The sequence below is a fragment of the Salvelinus namaycush genome, chromosome 7, assembly GCF_016432855.1.
Source record: "Salvelinus namaycush isolate Seneca chromosome 7, SaNama_1.0, whole genome shotgun sequence".
Taxonomy (NCBI): Eukaryota; Metazoa; Chordata; class Actinopteri; order Salmoniformes; family Salmonidae; genus Salvelinus; species Salvelinus namaycush.
Window position 1 is genome coordinate 28983372 of NC_052313.1, and position 18513 is coordinate 29001884.

Genomic DNA, 18513 nt, shown 5'->3' on the forward strand with positions numbered 1-18513 from the left:
TGTTTTCTCTTCATGAATTCTTTTTGTGGAATTTAATCCAATGAATTGAGCAGGCTGGGTTGACATGCTTATAGCCTTGCTAGGACTTTCTAAATATGAGCAGGCATTTATAAAATTATGCTGTTATTATTTCTATTAATATTATTGTCACGCCCTGACCTTAGAGATCCTTTATTCTCTATTTTGGCTAGGTCGGGGTGTGACTAGGGTGGGCATTCTAGTTTCTTTATTTCTAGGTTGGCATGGTATGGTTCCCAATCAGAGGCAGCTGTCTATCGTTGTCTCTGATTGGGGATCATATTTAGGCAGCCTTTTCCCACTTGTTTGTTGTGGGATCTTGTTTGTGTATAGTTGCCTTGAGCACTGCATAGCTTCACGTTCGTTTTGTTCTTTATTGTTTTTTTGCCGGTTCACGTAATAAAGATGATGAACCCAAACCACGCTGCATTTTGGTCCGATTCTTACAACAACGCTCGTGACAATTATCTAATATTGTTACTATTTTTTAAATATATTTTTTGACTGTTTTCCTTGTTATTTGGTTAGTTCTCTTAAGCATCCTCATAGATATTTATGTTATCATGGGACTGCCCATATTTCCTTCTGGCCAACGCCAATTGGCGGCCAAGGGTTTGCCTTAGGACGCATCACGGAGATGGTCTGATGGTCTTAATGGCAACAGACCTAAATATGGGGGGAGTTTTTAGTGGACAGAATATTAAGACAATTGGAGGTTTACAAAGTTGCAGCTACATTATGCTTAACAGTGCAAATTATTATGGTACAGCTATATGGACACTTAATCATCATGGTGCTTTTTAATGGTAAGTTTACAAACATTGGTTGTGGTAAGTATCATTATGGTAAGTGGGGAAATAAGTATGGAAAGTTATAATTGGAATGGCTTAGCAGATCACAAAAAAAGAAGATTCTCTTTTAGCCATGTAAAAATGTAAGAATATAATATCTATTGTTTACAGGAAACTCATTCTACAAATATAGATGAGGTTGGGTGGAAAAAGGACTGGGAGGGAGAAATATATTTTTGTCATGGGCAAAGAAACTCAAAAGGGGTGATTATACTAATTAATACAAATGTTGATCCGATTGTGCAAGCTGTGCAAACAGATCCGCAAGGAAGATGGATTATTTTAAATATGCTATTAGACCAAAAACAGATCTGGCTAATTAATCTATATGGGCCAAATATATTTTCGAAAATATATATAATAATCTGTTGAGCTCACAAGCAACGAAATAATCTATTATTATGGTGGGAGATTATAATATGGTTTTAAGTACCTCAATGGCTCGTACAGGAAATCACTCTACAAACGATCACCCTCAAGCACAAAGATCATGGATACATTAGAACTAGTATGGAGTATATGGAGGGTGAAAACCCCTGGCCTAGTGAGATATACATGGAGGAGGCTTAATCAAGCTAGCCGTCTTGATTACTTCCTGGTCTCATTCTTGCTGGCATCAAAAGTAGAAAAAAGTATTAATAGGAGACCGAATGGGATCGGACCACCATCTAATTGGCCTCCATTTAACTCTTAACTCTCTTGTTCTTAACTAAGACAAAATAATTCATAATTGACTTTTTCTTGTACAGCATAGGTACAGCAGTTCCCCTTATTGTATGGGACACTTTCAAATGTACTTTCAGAGGCCATTCAATACAATACTCATAATGAAAACAAAAGCAGTTAAGGTCAAAAAGATTAGACTAATAAAGGAAATAGAGGAAGTAACAGCGCAGGTAGATGGTAATGGAAACTGTACTATAGAGGCACAAAATAGGTTAGAGGAAAAACAAAAAGAATTGGAGGTACTTATTCAAGAACGATCAAGTGTAATGTATTACAAAAATAAAGCAAATTGGATGGGAAATGGTGAAAAACGTTTTTTCTTGAATCTTCAACATAGAAAATCTACCAAAAAGAATTTACAGAAACTCATTACAAATGATGGAGTTATCCATGATTCACCAAATTATATTTTGAAAGAGGACGCAAAATATTTTAAGCGTATATTTTATTTTCAGTCTCCTGAATATCCACTGAATGATGTTAACTATAAGGATTTCTTTCCTAATAATAATAATAATAATAATGTAAAATTAACAAATTTACAGAAAGACCTGTGTGAAGACCAACTTACAGAAGAGGAACTTTTAGAGGCAATAAAATCTTTTCAGTCTGGAAAAACACCAGGGCTTGACGGTATACCAGTAGAGGTATATCAGACTTTTTTTGAAGTACTCAAAGATCCCTTATTAGCATGTTTCAATTACTCCTATACAAATGGTAGACTTTCAGGTACTCAACAAGAAGGTCTGATTTCATTACTACTAAAACAGGACCCAGGTGGTAAGTATAAAGATCCAGTCCATTTAAAAAACTGGAGGCCTCTAACACTTCAATGTTGTGATGCAAAAATCCAGGTGAAATGCAGGGCACATAGAATAAAAAAAGGTTTTACCAGATATTGTTCATCTTGATCAGAAAGGTTTTGTACATGGATAATATATTGGAGATAAAATACGACAATTACTTGAAACAATTGAACATTATGAAACATCAAAGATACCAGGCCTGGTCTTCATAGCAGATTTTGAAAAGGTGTTTGATAAAGTACGACCAGAATTTATAAATAAATGTGTGGATTACTTTAATTTTGGTGAATCTCTTATACAATGGGTTAAAGTTATGTACAATAGTAAATATAGATGTAAAATAGTAAATAATGTTTACTTGTCAGAAAGTAGTGTGCTTTTAAGAGGAGTAAAACAAGGCTGTCCGTTGTCTCCATATCTATTTATTATAGCCATTGAAATACTAGCTATTAAAACAAGAACATCAAGGGGTTAGAAATCCAGGGGATAAAAACAAAAGTGTCAATATATGCCGATGACTCTAGTTTTTTCCTAAGTCCGCAATCTGGATCCATGAACAGTCTCATTGAAGATCTTGATCACTTTTCTAGCCTCTCTGGATTAAAACCTAATTATGACACGTGTATCATATTACGTACTGGATCGTTAAAAAAAGTGTTTACACTACCTTGTAGTTTAACAATAAAATGGGCGTATGGTGAAGTAGACATACTTGGTATTCACATCTCAAAAAATATAAATGAACTTACCACAAATAATTTCAATAGAAAGTTGCCAAAATTGATAAGATTCTGCAACCATGGAGGGGTAAACACTTGTCTGTTTATGGAAAAATCACATTAAATAACTCTTTGGTCCTATCACAGTTTAATTACTTAATAATGGCACTGCCTACTCCAGATGACTCGTTTTTTAGAATCATATGAGCAAAAAAGATTCCATTTTATTTGGAATGCTAAGCCAGACAAAATTAAACCTACCTATTTATATAATGAATATGAGTTTGGGGGGCTAAAATTATTAAATATTAAAGCTTTAAACCTCTCACTAAAAGCTTCACTCATACATAAGTTATACTTAAACTAAAATGGTTCTTCAGTAGATTATTAAGAAAGGGTCATCCTTTGCTCAAAAGTTGCCTTTTTGCCTTCATACAGATTACAACTTCTCATTTCCAACTAATTGAAAATGACATTTTGTTTAAAGTATCGGCCTTTCTTAAACAAGCCATACAAACAAAGCTGGTTAGAACTTCAGTTTTATCCTCCAGAAAAGATAGAACAAATATTACAACAAATGTTATGGTTAAACTCAAATATACTGATTAATAAAAAAAACATTCTTTATGGATAATTTTTAAAAATTATATTTATTAATGATATTATGAATAGAAACAGAGGAGTTATGTCTCATATGCAGTAATCGAAAATATATGGGAATATCTGCTCAATCCAAATTTACAACCAATTGATTGCAGCACTACCACAAAAATGGAGGAGGCAAGTGGAAAAGGGAGAAGGTAGGGAACTTGTTTGCCTGCCATATATTAAAGATACAAATTGGCTGAAAGGAACTGGCATACAGTTGAAGTCGGAAGTTTACATACACTTAGGTTGGAGTCATTAAAACTCGTTTTTCAACCACTCCACAAATTTCTTGTTAATAAACTATAGTTTTGGCAAGTCGGTTAGGACATCTACTTTGTGTATGACACAAGTAATTTTTCCAACAATTGTTTACAGACAATTTATTTCACTGTATCACAATTCCAGTAGGTCAGAAGTTCATACACTAATTTGACTGTGCCTTTAAACTGCTTGGGAAATTCCAGAAAATTATGTCATGGCTTTAGAAGTTTCTGATGGGCTAATTGACATAGTTTGAGTCAATTGGAGGTGTCAAAAGAAATCAGCCAAGACCTCAGAAAAAGAATTGTAGACTTCCACAAGTCTGGTTCATCCTTGGGAGCAATTTCCAAACGCCTGAATGTACCACGTTCATCTGTACAAACAATAGTACGCAAGTATAAATACCATGGGACCACGCAGCCGTCATACCGCTCAGGAAGGAGACGCATACTGTCTCCTAGAGATGAACGTACTTTGGTGGAAAAGTGCAAATCAATCACAGAACAACAGCAAAGGACCTTGTGAAGATGCTGGGGGAAACAGGTACAAAAGTATCTATATCCACAGTAAAACGAGTCCTATATTGACATAACCTGAAAGGCCGCTCAGCAAGGAAGAAGCCACTGCTCCAAAACTGCCATAAAAAAGCCAGACTACGGTTTGCAACTGCACATGGGGACAAAGATCGTACATTTTGGAGAAATGTCCTCTGGTCTGATGAAACAAAAATAGAACTGTTCGGGCATAATGGCCCAGTCCCTCCTGCAGCAAAGCACCCCCACAATATGATGCTGCCACCCCCGTGCTTCACGGTTGGGATGGTGTTCTTCGGCTTGCAAGCCTCTCCCTTTTTCCTCCAAACATAACGATGGTATTTATGGCCAAAGTTCTATTTTTGTTTCATCAGCACCTAGTCACAGAAAAACACAGCCACTTTTCCAGCCAAAGAGAGGAGTCACAAAAAGCATAAATATAAATAAAATTCATCACTAACCTTTGATGATCTTCATCAGATGACACTCATAGAACTTCATGTTACACAATACATGTATGTTTTGTTCGATAAAGTTCATATTTATATCCAAAAATCTCAGTTTACATTGGCACGTTATGTTCAGTAATGTTTTGCTTCCAAAACATCCGGTGATTTTGCAGAGAGCCACATCAATTTACAGAAATACTAATAATAAACATTGCTAAAAGATACAAGTGTTATGCATGGAATTATAGATAAACTTCTCCTTAATGCAACCGCTGTGTCAGATTTTAAAAAAGCTTTACGGAAAAAGCACACCATGCAATAATCTGAGTACGGCGCTCAGACACAAAAACAAGCCATACAGATACCCGCCATGGAGTCAACAGAAGTCAGAAATAGCATTATAAATATTCACTTACCTTTGATGATCTTCATCAGAATGCACTCCCAGGAATCCCAGTTCCACAATAAATGTTTATTTTGTTCGATAAAGTCCATCATTTATGTCCAAATACCTCAATTTTAGCTAATTTATAAAAATAAAAACAGAAATAGAAAGACTCAACATTGAGCTCAGGTGCATCCTGTTTCAAATGATCATCCTTGAGATGTTTCTACAACTGATTGGAGTCCACTTGTGGTCAATTCAATTGATTGGACATGATTTGGAAAGGCACACACCTGTCTATATAAGGTCCCACAGTTGACAATGCATATCAGAGCAAAAACCAAGCTATGAGGTCGAAGGAATTGCCGTAGAGCTCCGAGTCAGTATTGTGTCAAGGCAAAGATCTGGGGAAGGGTACCAAAACATGTCTGTAGCATTGAAGGTCCCCAAGAACACAGTGGCCTCCCTCATTCTTAAATTGAAGAAGTTTGGAACCACCAAGACTCTTCCTAGAGCTGGCCACCCGGCCAAACTGAACAATCGGGGGAGAAGGGCCTTTGTCAGGGAAGGGACCAAGAACCCGATGGTCACTCTGACAAAGCTCAAGAGTTCCTCTGTGGAGATAGGAGAACCTTCCAGAAGTACAACCAACTCTGCAGCACTCCACCAATCAGGCCTTTATGGTAGAGTGGCCAGACAGAAGCCACTCCTCAGTAAAAGGTACATGACAGCCTGCTTGGAATTTGCCAAAAGTTACCTAAAGACTCTCAGACCATGAGAAACAAAATTCTCTGGTCTGATGAAACTAAGATTGAACTATTTGGCCTCCAGTCACATCTGGCACCTGGCACCATCCCTACGGTGAAGCATGGTGGTGGCATCATCATGCTTTTGGGATGTTTTTGAGCAGCAGGGACTGGGAGACTAGTCTGGATCGAGGGAAAGATGAACGGAGCAAAGTACAGAGAAATCCTTGAAGAAAACCTGCTCCAGAGTGCTCAGGAACTCAGACTGGGGCGAAGGTTCACCTTCCAACAGGACAACGACTCTAAGCACACAGCCAAGTCAAAAAAAGTCAAGTGGTCTGAATACTTTCTGAATGCACTGTAGGTCTTTTAAATAATGCCAGGAAGAAAACATTTTTCCTGATTACAATATTACAATTCATAAGCCATTGAATCAAAAAAGTATTGCAAAAAGAAGTATCACAATGATCATAATAATTATTTTTATCCCAGCCCTACTGCCAATACAAAAATTGTGGATAAGACAAAACCAAACACTGTGTTAGAGCAGTAGTTGTGGGGAAATGCCAGATTTCTAGGATGTTTGAAGTGTGAAGGGGCATTGTCGGGTGAAATTACCCCCTGGGCCGTGTTCAAAAGTAGTGCACTACATAGCGCACTACTTCAATATATAAAGAATAGGGCCGCACCCATGCATGCAGCTTTGAATGAGCATTGAGTGAGCAACGTTCCTCACTTTACCTTCTCTTCTCAAAGAGAAACATGCTTCCTTTATTGCCTTCAACTGAGCTCTGGTTGCTCTCTCAAAGTTCTATATTTCCACAATCACTCCAACATTCTCCCTGGTGCCAACGGTATGCCAGGAATCTTGATGCATCTCAAATGAAACAGTTGTGTTTTTCTTCCCAATTCTTTTTGTAAATATACTCTGGAAAAACCACTACTCTAGGGTGATTGAGTTGGATAAGTTATCTACCAAACTCAGCTGGTGTTCTGTGTAATCGAATGGGGCTTATAAGCTCAGTGCTCATATTAGCTTAGTTGGGGGAAGTGTGTGTGTGCGACTGTGTGTGTCTTTGTGTACGCGTGTCACCGCCTGTCTGTCTGTCTGCCTGCCTGTCTGCGCGTGTGCGTGTGTGCTCGTGCATGCTTCGGTGTGTGTGTTCGTGTTGTGTGTGTATTCGTGTGTCCATCAGTTCACCGGGTTCAGTTCCTCTCAGCGTACCTCAATCAGTGTCTGAGGAGGCCACTCCCCCTAGTGTCTATAATCAGTAAAACTCATACGTAATCACCATATGCAGAGAAACGTGCTGTTTATACTTTTTTACATAACAGTACCCAATGTACAAACTGAAATTCATCCAAAACATGCACCCCAATGCAAAAACCACCTCATTTGTATCATGATAATCTTTTCATATGGCTCGTATCCTGTCCTGTGGAATATCTCTTTTCACCTCATTCAATCTCGTCCTGCACACCCACAGAGAGAGAAGTATGTGGCTGCTTCCCAAATGGGTGCCTTTTGCATCCCTTTGATATTTTAAGTAGAAATTGTGCACCAATATTTAATTTTAAAAGCCTGTTATATTAAATGAAGTGCCCTTTAATATAGACCACATGGAGAATTCAATAAAAAAAAAGACTTGCTAAAGAGACAAAATTCATTATTTTGACATTTTGTCCCTCTGTGACTTCTAGGAAGGTTTTAACCCACTTAACCCCAACATTGCTCCATGTTCGCCATCATTGTAAATCCCTAGTTATTTTGTCACTTGGACAAAGTCATTTCTGAAGCATGATTTATTTAATGTGATTATTATTTATTTCATTTTAAGGTCAACCCTGTTACGTGAAGTGAACTCGTTTTAATGTGGTGGAACTATTCCTTTAAACATTAAACCTTTAATAGTCAAATCCATAGGCAGTGCGTCCATAAGTCTAGGGGAAGCTTTGCCTAAAGTAAGTTGAATTAAACTGCCAAAATTATATAGCCTAATTAGCCTACTCTTGTCTATAAATAAATACATAAAATCATTCAAAATAGTCTACTAAAGCATGATTTGGCCACAGAGGAACATTAGCTTCTTTTTTTTTTAAAGTTCTGGATCGTTTTAAATCGCTTTGCCTACAGTTGCAGAACTCAACTTTTTCTACCGCTCCGCTAGCAGGATTCTCGCTGCTCACCTTTCCACAATCCCCTGCACATTTCTCTGCGTGCCCTCGTTGAAAATGAATTGGGGAGGAACTTCTCCTGCCTCATTCGTTGTTGGTGAAAACTTTCTGTCGGGAGTAAAGACAGCGCGCGCAATTTGGGCAGTGCACTAGACAAATACCAAACACACTGTATATGATTGTTGAGTTGTGACTGTCAGTGAAAAAGTAGTGAGGCCCCACACGTAGGCATATCGTAATATTTCAAAATACAGTCGTGGGAAAACAGTTTGGAAAGGAAATACTGAAATCTGTATTTTAGTTAATCAAAATTCTCAATTTAATTGAGCTAACAACAGTATAGCCTATCTTATTGGCACCCCCGGTGAGTGCACTGCACATACTTACTATTTATAATTGTTGGGTAAATGCCACTTAAAAGTTTGTTTTTGGACAATAATTTTCTCCTGCAGTTTAGATGGGCATCGTATTCTATTGCTGTCTCCCCTTCTCGTAGGCCTATTATATGGATCAGACATATCCATATAATAGGTTGTTTGTCCGTGTCAGCAGAGTAGGCTAACCTGAAATTTGTCGTATTAAAAAAGATTCTGCAAATGTCTCCAGTCATATAAAGTGGAGTATAATTGCATGACATGTGTTTAGAAAAGGCAACATTTTTCCTGTGCAAAGAAAGAAGAAATGTATCCGATACATCCTAGGCCTTCTCCTAGGATGTATCGGTCGTTTTTGTGAACAGTGATTGAGTTAAATTATAAATTATGATTATCGAATCTACTCATCACATTACCAATAGTATGGAATGCATGGAATGCTTTATTATAAAGGTGCATTTTTTTGGTGAACATTAGCTTCCCCAAACTTGAAACTCACGTGCCGCCTATTGTCAAATCATAGTGTAAAAGCAGGTGAGCTGATTCAACCTTTACATTATGTTTTGTGGTGGAAAACTGAGCGGGACCAGCATAACACGTCAACTGTTGTAGACATTTTTTTTAAATACCCCCCCAGAGGAAGTCGACGCCACACTTTCAACACAATTTCCTGTCCTAGAAAGGAAATGCACGTTTAGGTTCCAACCTCTGTAGAATGACAAAGCTACTTATTGGCTGTGGGAATTCCCATGTGGAGTTGATAAACATAAACAAATAGAGAGCACTGACAGCCGTCAGTGTAACTAGCTAGCTAACGTTATCCAGCTAGCTAATGTTATTTGTTGTTGCTGTTTTTTTATTTTTTTACAACACCGTATTCGAAAGATTAGCCAGGTGGCCCTATGGCTGGTTCTGGAGCTGGATTTGTCATAAGCATTGATTTAAGGAAAAATTGTGGCTACGAATCTAGCTAGAAAGACTAAAACGATGCTCCTGTAATATGGATAACTATTGAAAGATAGCTGATATGGGTTTTTCAACATTGTAATGGACACATTGCAAACTTTGGTAGGTAGGCTGCTGGCAGGCTTTGGCACAGCAAAGTCAAGTCAGCCTGTGCTCATGGTTCTCACAGAGGAAGTGAAATGATAGGCTACAATGACTTTGCTCATGATCATGCACGCCGCAAATGACATGTAACTATAACAGGCTGACCACACAGTTCGCTTCACGTGCGCGAGCGTTGCAGAATAAATGTGCACATACATGTTATTCAATAATTGCACTCACACTGCATGCGCACGTAAACAAGCGTCTGCGTAGCCAGGCGCTCAAATAGAACTTGGTTATATTTGTGACGCTTGATGCGCTGCAAGTCCCGCCTCTCCCATCTCCTCATTGGTTTTTAGGAGCAAATACCCACGAGGGAATTGAAAGATTAACTGAGGTCCACACTCCAGTCCAGTTGGTGGTGGAAATGCACTTTAAAGTTGGTTTTCAACCACCATATACAGTCCAAAGAAGAAGAATAAACCTGTCGGAGTAGAGGACCTTGTGCATTTCAGGTAAAATAACAACCCAATGTTTATATCCCAGGACAAATTAGCTAGTAACAGCAAGCTAGCTATCTAAATTGCCATAAATGTTTAATGCTTTACGACCTGTCCCCAAATGAACATAGTTGGTTCAGAGTTCGTTTTGATATTCCAACCTGTGTGTCCTGATCGTGTCTGGTGTGGGTGGACAAAATCAACATGCGCACGATGGCGCACGCGGACGTGCGGTCTGTATTCAAATTGCCCCTCCCTGTTGCACACAACAAGCTTCCATTCCCTCTGTCACAAGGGGATTTATGTCTGATTTAAAATGAAATCATAATCTCTATTACAATCAACCCTGTTATTTTATTTGGCACTTACTGAAGTGTTTTTTTATTTAACCTCTTGAGATGGGAAAATGTGTTTTTTATGAAGTCGAACATGTTCTCTTTATGACAGAATGTTAAAATTAGATGAACGTGTTTTTGGACAAAGTTACACTTTGAAAAAGAAAAAAGCACAGATTCGGTGGAACGACCCAGTGCACTGCTTTTGAATAGAGCCCTATGCACTATGTAGGGAATATGGTGCCATTTGGGATACTGTCAGGGTGTCAGTGTGTTCTGACCCATACTAGCAGACAGTTTGTTCACATCGAGATGGGCGCTTTCATAGTCTCACCTGCTGAGCACGCTGGAGAGAAACACAATGAGCTCCGGGCTCGCATCATCCGCGAACAGACGGCCATCATTACTCCATAAATAGGCTTCTAGCACAGCGCATTTAGTCCAAAAGCAGGGAAAAACAGCGCAGACAAAAGATACATTAGCAGGCATCTGTATCTCTGTATATCGGTCTCCTGGAACAGAATTACGTAGGAGCTAAGCTATCAGCTCGGTGTGGCATAATAGAGCCGGTCTGGACAGAGATGACTCGTAGCGCTCATCCCTCATGAGTAATTGACAAGTTAGTTGAGCAATTTCGAATTACTTGTAGTTGAAACTGTTTCGTTGGTTAAAATCTAAATTTGGTGGGTTTGCCTAGTTTGTCCTATCACTAAAAATCAAGTATATTACGCAATAACAACATACTGTATGCCATTAAGCAGCCTCTTTTATCCAAAGCAACTTACAGTCATGCGAGCATACATTTTTCATATGGGTGGCCCCAGCGGGAATTTTTCAAATGGGTGGCCCGAGCAGGAATCACACCCATGATTATTGGCAATGCAAGCACCATGCTCTGCCAACTGATCCATATAGGACCACAATGATAATATGTCATATTTACCTCCAAAATAATGTAACTAAGCACCTAAATAGTGCACTACTTTTGACCAGAGCCCTATGGATCCTATATAGGGAATAGGGTGCCATTTAGGACGCATCCTATATGTGGAGTTAATTAGAGCTGATTTCTCTCCCCAGAGGAAGTCAAACACACAAAGGTCAGAATAACAACAAACACCTACACTCTCTGCTACTACACTGTTCCACACACACAGTACTTAGTGTTTTTTAACATCACAAAAAAAACGTCTTCCTCTTCTGAATTATAAATGGTCTTTTAGTTTAGACCAGGGGTTTCAAACTTAATTCCTGGAGGGCCGTGTGTCTGCTGGTCTTTGGGACTTCCTTTCAATATGCAGCAATCTACAGTTGCTACATCCATTTTTTGGGACATTGAAGTAATGATATATAGCCATTGGTTCTAGAAGAATATAACTTATGAATGCCTCATGAGCTCAGTGAATCCGTCTTACACAATCAGAAACCAGAATATAAGCTTGTTTTACTCCAATGGACGTAAACAATGTCAATGTAAACAAACACAGCTTAAAAACATGGTTAAAACTATCATTTAGATCTCATGGCTGTTGAGTCCTTTGACCCATAGCTCCCTCTATGAATTTGAGAGCGGTTACATTTCTCCAGGCCCATCACTGAGCTGTTCATCAAAGTGGTGGAGTGGCCGCTTTGTTATTGTTTAAACTGCAGATTGCTAGTTTAAGACCTAGACAACCAGATGAGGGGAGTTCCTATCCTATCCAATGGCCTTTATTGATCAATCAAGTACAAGGGAGGAGTTTGACATCCCTGGTTTAGACTGTTATGTCGACAATACCTTCCAGTCCCACTCATCAACAACAACAAAAACACAAGCTGTGTGTGTGTGCATAGGGCTGTGATGGTAATTGAAGAACCTGTATAACTGACAGGTATGGGTCTCATAACTTTAGTTTAATTTAGATAAACCTAATAGCGGGAAATTATTATACAAATAAATGATAATTATAACAGTCTAAAATCTATTAAAATCTATTATCTATTCATCTTTCTACATCAGCTCCTATTTACAATGTTCCTTTGTGCTCAAGCAGCTAATATGCTAGATGCACGGGGGTGTAGAGCGCAATAGGCTATGGGACTTCAGTAAAAAGAACTTGATGAGGGGACTTTCTTTTATACAATGCACGTTTCATTGCTTGCTAGGAGATAAATAAATCTGTTTCCTTAAAAATAAAGGTTGGATGTGTCTGACTATTCATTATTATTCAACAGCAGTTCTGGCTCTGAGGCCTATAATGCTCGAATATTGTGTAAAATGGACAACGTGCCAATCCTCTCCAACCTGGCTATGTCGGTGACTGTGTACATTGGCCTGGCCAATTACCGTAACCTCAAATTCCAAGAACGTCACAGCCTTATGTGTGCGTTAGTGCATGTGCGTGTGTGTGTCCTGTAATACATACGAGAGGTGGAGAAGGTCGGTCAAGTGGAGGTTGACCCTCCGACCCAGACGTTCCATCAGGTCCAAGCCCTGGTCAGAGGTGAGGGAGCTGGGAGGACAGAAAGAGAGAGCAGGTTATCAAAGACAATACTCCTTCATTTTAGTATACAACCAACCAGTCACAGAACCAGCAACAACCAGCCCTGTGAATTAGCATGTCTGGGTTTCCACATCTCATCGACATGTACATAAAATAACAATTATTCGACACACGAGCTTGCACACACACATTATAGATGTGCACGCATGGACACGCGCACACACACACACACACACACACACACACACACACAGCCTTGCACCAGGGGAATAGGGATCAGGTGCCTCTTCAGGCTTGGCAAATCACCTGCATTTTCCAGCAATGAGACAAACAATAAGGTGCAAATGGAACCGGCGTGAGGTGTAATGGCTGTATCATATGGACGTGCGTCACTCACTCACACTCTCTCTCTCTCTCTCTCACACACACACACATATACAGACACGCACGCACACACACACACACAGAAACCGGCGTGAGGTGTAATGGCTGTATCATATGGACGTGCGTCACTCACACACACACATATACAGACACGCGCGCACACACACACACACACACACACACACACACACACAGAGTTAGATGAATAATAATGTGAAAATGGAATGGATGTGTGAAAGTGTAATGGCTCTATGATAAAGCCATACTCCATCTGAGCTCAGTCCAGTGGCTGCTCTCTCACTCAGAGGAAATCGTCCAAGGAAACTGAGTATACGTCCCACATGGCACCCTATTCCCTACATAGTACACTACTCTTGACCAGGGCCCATGGATACTCCATAAGGGCCCAGTCAAAATAAGTATACTGTACAGGAAATAGAATGCCATTTGGGACGTAGAAGGAGCAAACAAAGGAAAATCTGCATGAGGATGCTCTGTACGCAGGAAATGACAGGGCTAGATGAAGATCGTTGGGGTGAAAGATGACATACTGTATGAAGGTATGTAGGTACTGTATGTAGGCTGCACAATATATCATGTACTGTACGTACCGTTTTATTGTCATATGTTTTGCCTTTAAAGGATTTAAAGGAATCTTGGAAGACTAAGCCAATATTGGGGTAAAAGAGACCAGCCAACAGTGGTGTAAAGTACCCAAGTAAAAATACTTTAAAGTACTACTTAAGTAGTTTTTTGTGGTATCTGTACTTGACTATTTATATTTTTGCCAACTTTTACTTTAACTTCACTACATTCCCAAAGGAAATAATGTACTTTTTACTCCATACATTTTCCCTGACACCCAAAAGTACTCGTTACATTTTGACAGGAAAATGGTCCAATTCACGCACTTATTAAGATAACATCCCTGGTCATCCCTACTGCCTCTGATCTGGTGGACTCACTAAACACAACTGCTTTGTTTGTAAATGATGTCTGAGTGTTGAAGTGTGCCGCTGGCTATCCATCTATAACAAATCAAATAAAACATTGTTTCGTCTGGTTTGCTTAATATAAGGAATTTGAAATGATTTATACTTTTACTTTTACTACTTGAGTATATTTAAGCAATTCCATTTACTTTTGATACTTAAGTATATTTAAAACCAAATACTTTTAGACTTTTACTCAAGTAGCATTTTACTGGGTGACTTTTACTTGAGTCATTTTCTATCTTTACTTTTACTCAAGTATGAAAATGTAGTACTTTTCCCACAACTGCCAACCAATAACAATATACAAAATTGTAAATGTAAACTGGTGCATCTTAGAAAAAAGGGTCCCAAAAGGGTTCTCCCCATAGGAGAACCCTTTTTGGTTCCAGGTAAAACTATTTTTGGTTCCATGTAGAACCCTCTGTGGAAATGGTTCTAGATGGAACTCAAAATAGTTCTAACTGGAACCAATAAGGGTTCTTCAAAGGATTCTCCTATGGAGACAGACAAAGATCCCTTTTAAGTTCAAGACAGCATATTTCTAAGAGTGTAGTATACTGGCCTGTTTGCACATAATTGTAACATCCTCTAATATCGGATTACATCTACAGTGCATTCAGAAAGTATTCAGACCCCTTGACTTTTTCCACATTTTGTTACGTTGCAGCCTTATTCAAAAAAGTATTCAATCGTTTTGTTCCCCCTCATAAATCTACACACAAGTATTCAGATCCTTTACTCAGTACTTTGTTGAAGCACATTTGGCAGTGATTACAGCCTTGAGACTTCTTGGGTATGACGCTACAAGCTTGGCACACCTGTATTTCTGTATTTGGGGAGTTTCTCCATTTCTTTTCTGCAGATGTTCTCAAGCTCTGTCAGGTTGGATGGGGAGCGTCGCTGCAGATCTATTTTCAGGTCTCTCCGGAGATTTTCGATCGGGTTCAAGTGCAGGCTCTGGCAGGGCCACTCAAGGACTTTCAGAAACATGTCCCGAAGCCACTCCAGCATTGTCTTGACTGTGTGCTTCGAGTCGTTGTCCTGTTGGAAGATGAACCTTCGCCCCAGTCTGAGGTCCTGAGCGCTCTGGAGCAGGTTTTTATCAAGGATCTCCCTGTACTTTGCTCCGTTCATCTTTCCCTCGTTCCTGACTAGTCTCCCAGTCCCTGCCTCTGAAAAACATCTCCACAGCATGATGCTGCCACCACCATGCTTCCCCGTAGGGATGGTGCCAGGTTTCCTCCAAACATGACACTTGGCATTCAGGTCAAAGAGTTTCATCAGACCAGAGAATCTTGTTTCTCATGGTCTGATTATCTTTAGGGGCCTTTTGGCAAACTCCAAGCGGGCTGTCATGTGCCTTTTACTGAGGAGTGGCTTCCATATGGCCACTCTACCATAAAGGCCTGATTGGTGGAGTGCTGCAGAGATGGGTGTCCTTCTGGAAGGTTCTCCCATCTTCACAGAAGAACTCTGGAGCTCTGTCAGAGTGACCATCGGGTTCTTGGTCACCTCCCTGACCAATGCCCTTCTCCCCCGATTGCTCAGTTTGGCCAGGCGGCCAGCTCTAGGAAGAGTCTTGGTGGTTCCAAACTTCTTCCATTTAAGAATGATGGAGGCCACTGTGTTCTTGAGGACCTTCAATGCTGCAGAATTGTTTTGGTACCCTTCCCCAGATCTGTGCCTCGACACAATCCTGTCTCAAAGCTCTAATTCCTTCAACCTCATGGCTTGGTTTGTGGGACCTCATTCAGACAGGTGTGTGCCTTTCCAAATTATGTCCAATCAATTGAATTTACCACAGGTGGACTCCAATCAGTTGTAGAAACATCTCAAGGATGATCCATGGAAACAGGATGCACCGGAGCTCAATTTCTGGTCTCATAGCAAAGGGTCTGAATACTTACGTAAATAAGGTTTTTCTGTTTTGTCATTATGGGGTATTGCGTGTAGATTGACGAGGGAAAAAATTACTTTAATCCATTTTACAATAAGGCGGTAATGTAACAAAATGTGGAAAAGGTCAAGGGGTCTGAATACTTTCCGAATGCACTGTATATGAGACACTTGGCTACTCTACCTTTAAGAAAGTGAGGTTCTCTTTTTTTCCTCTTTCGAGAGCTTTTGAATGTTAAAGATTCAACCAAGTGATTCAAGACACGTTTGGCTACCTCCGTGGTAATTATAACAACTGGAGAGCTCAAGGAGTAACTTGTTTGTAGATGCTAGCACTTTTCCCTTGGGTCTCTCTCTCGCTCTCTCTCCCCCAATGTCAGGAGCTGTCAGATAAGCAGGTTAGCCTGGCCCCACTGCGGGTGGGGAAGGAGGTAGGGATAACAACTGTGCAATCATCATGTCTGCAGCAAACTCTGGAAACCACAGCAGGCAGGCCCCTGCTAGCTACAGCAACACCAGGCTGGGGATGAAGGAAGAGGGGGAGGAGGAAGAGAAGGAGGAGGAAGAAGAGAGAGAAAAGTCTGGGTGGAAGGTGACCTGTTCCTTTCGTCTCCCCTGATGCGGTGTGTGTGTGTGTGTGGCGGGGTATGTGTGGCGGAGTGTGTGTGTGGTGGGGTTTCTAAAATAAGGCCCATCAAGCCCGGATGGCCGGTGGCGAGCGCCCCCCAAGACAGTGAGCGGCGTGCTGTTGAACAGGTGAAGGACAGTGCTCTGACACTCTGCCTGATAACGGCCATTAAAGGGATTTGAGAAAGCGCCACAGGCGAAAACACAGTCGATAGAAACTTATCTTGCGGTGTGAGGCTGAGCCGAGAGCAGAGTGAGTTTGACTGACTCCTGTGACCTTGCTGACACCATATCATCATTAACGCCGTAATACAGCGTGGTAATACCCACACCTAGGGACTTCATCATCACAACTATTGTGCTCAAGTGCACCACCAAGGATTTCCAGCTATAGTTCCCTACAAAAAGAGAACATCTGTATATATCAGGGTTGTTTTGAAAGATGTATGGTCTGTACTGTCCACAGTATTCCCACAATCAAAAATAATATAAGGTAAATAGAGAAAAACAGGAAAGACAGTGTTGGAGATAACTGGTCATTGTGAAGTGAGAGTATAAATACATACAGTATATTTGGTAAATAGCAGCAATTATAATCTTCACCATACTCACTCTGTGTCTGTAATGATGTAGCCAATGTCGCTGTGGTGGTCTTTCCCTTGCGGTGACTTTGAGTAAGCTTTGACTCCCATATGTACCACCTCCTCCTGGAGCCGCATGTCCTTCTTCTGTGGTTCTGCTAGGAGATTTCTCTCCTGTGGTTCTTCTGCCAGGAGGTCCGTCTCAGCCGCCGGAGGAGAAGGAGCTTCCGTACCGTACATCCACCTCTCCACCTCAGAGTCTACCAGGGAGTCAGAACCCTGGACATCCGCCGGTTGGTCTGAGGCTCCATCATCTGGCTGGTCTGGAGCTCCATCCTCTCCTCCCATGGTCATGCTCCTCTCCTCCCAGGGGTGTGGTACAGGCACTTGGCCCTGTGTGGTCCTGCTCCTTACGTTCTCCAGACCCACTGTTCTCTGGCCCTCAATGGAGGGGTTGCCTGCAGCACCACCAGCATCACCAACCTCCAGCTGGGCATCAGGGGCATCACTGAAGGGGTCCATGTTGAGGTACTCCAAGAGCTTACTAACTAAGATTGGGTCCTGTGGTAGGATAATGCAGGTCCACCAATTACAGACCCATTGACTTGAATGGGAATTCCTGTTCTAGTGATTCTATTTCTATGATAGCAACACAGGACTTGTTATCTATTTTACTGCAAAGGTTTTGCCTTATAAGAAGAGATAATCTTCTTTTACATCATTAAGTATTAAAAAAGGGATATGTTTCCATTAAGTCTTAGTGTTTTTAGAAGTAATTCAATGAAAGTTTAACTTTTTTTTTTACATCATAGAGCAACTTGATGTTTCTGCAAATTCTCCACAAATTGCCAATTATTGATGAAAGGACTATATAAAACTAGACCTCTAATAAAAGACTTTTGAAGGTAAATTACCACTCTCAACTCAAGGAACATCAATCTATTGACCATGGTTTTCAAAGAGATTCTTGT

The 18513-nt window shown here is 40.3% G+C and overlaps 1 protein-coding gene across 1 annotated transcript in view; it reads right to left on the reverse strand.

The window, feature by feature from the left end:
• The window catches only part of ptprn2 (protein tyrosine phosphatase receptor type N2), a 192229-nt gene that overhangs the window by 168990 nt on the left and 4726 nt on the right, over positions 1-18513 (reverse strand). Inside the window, exons 4-5 of the mRNA XM_038997264.1 lie at positions 17574-18103; positions 12982-13068 (exon numbers count right to left, since the gene is read on the reverse strand). Coding sequence (XP_038853192.1) covers positions 12982-13068; positions 17574-18103 — 617 coding nt within the window. The remainder of the gene's footprint in view (positions 1-12981; positions 13069-17573; positions 18104-18513) is intronic.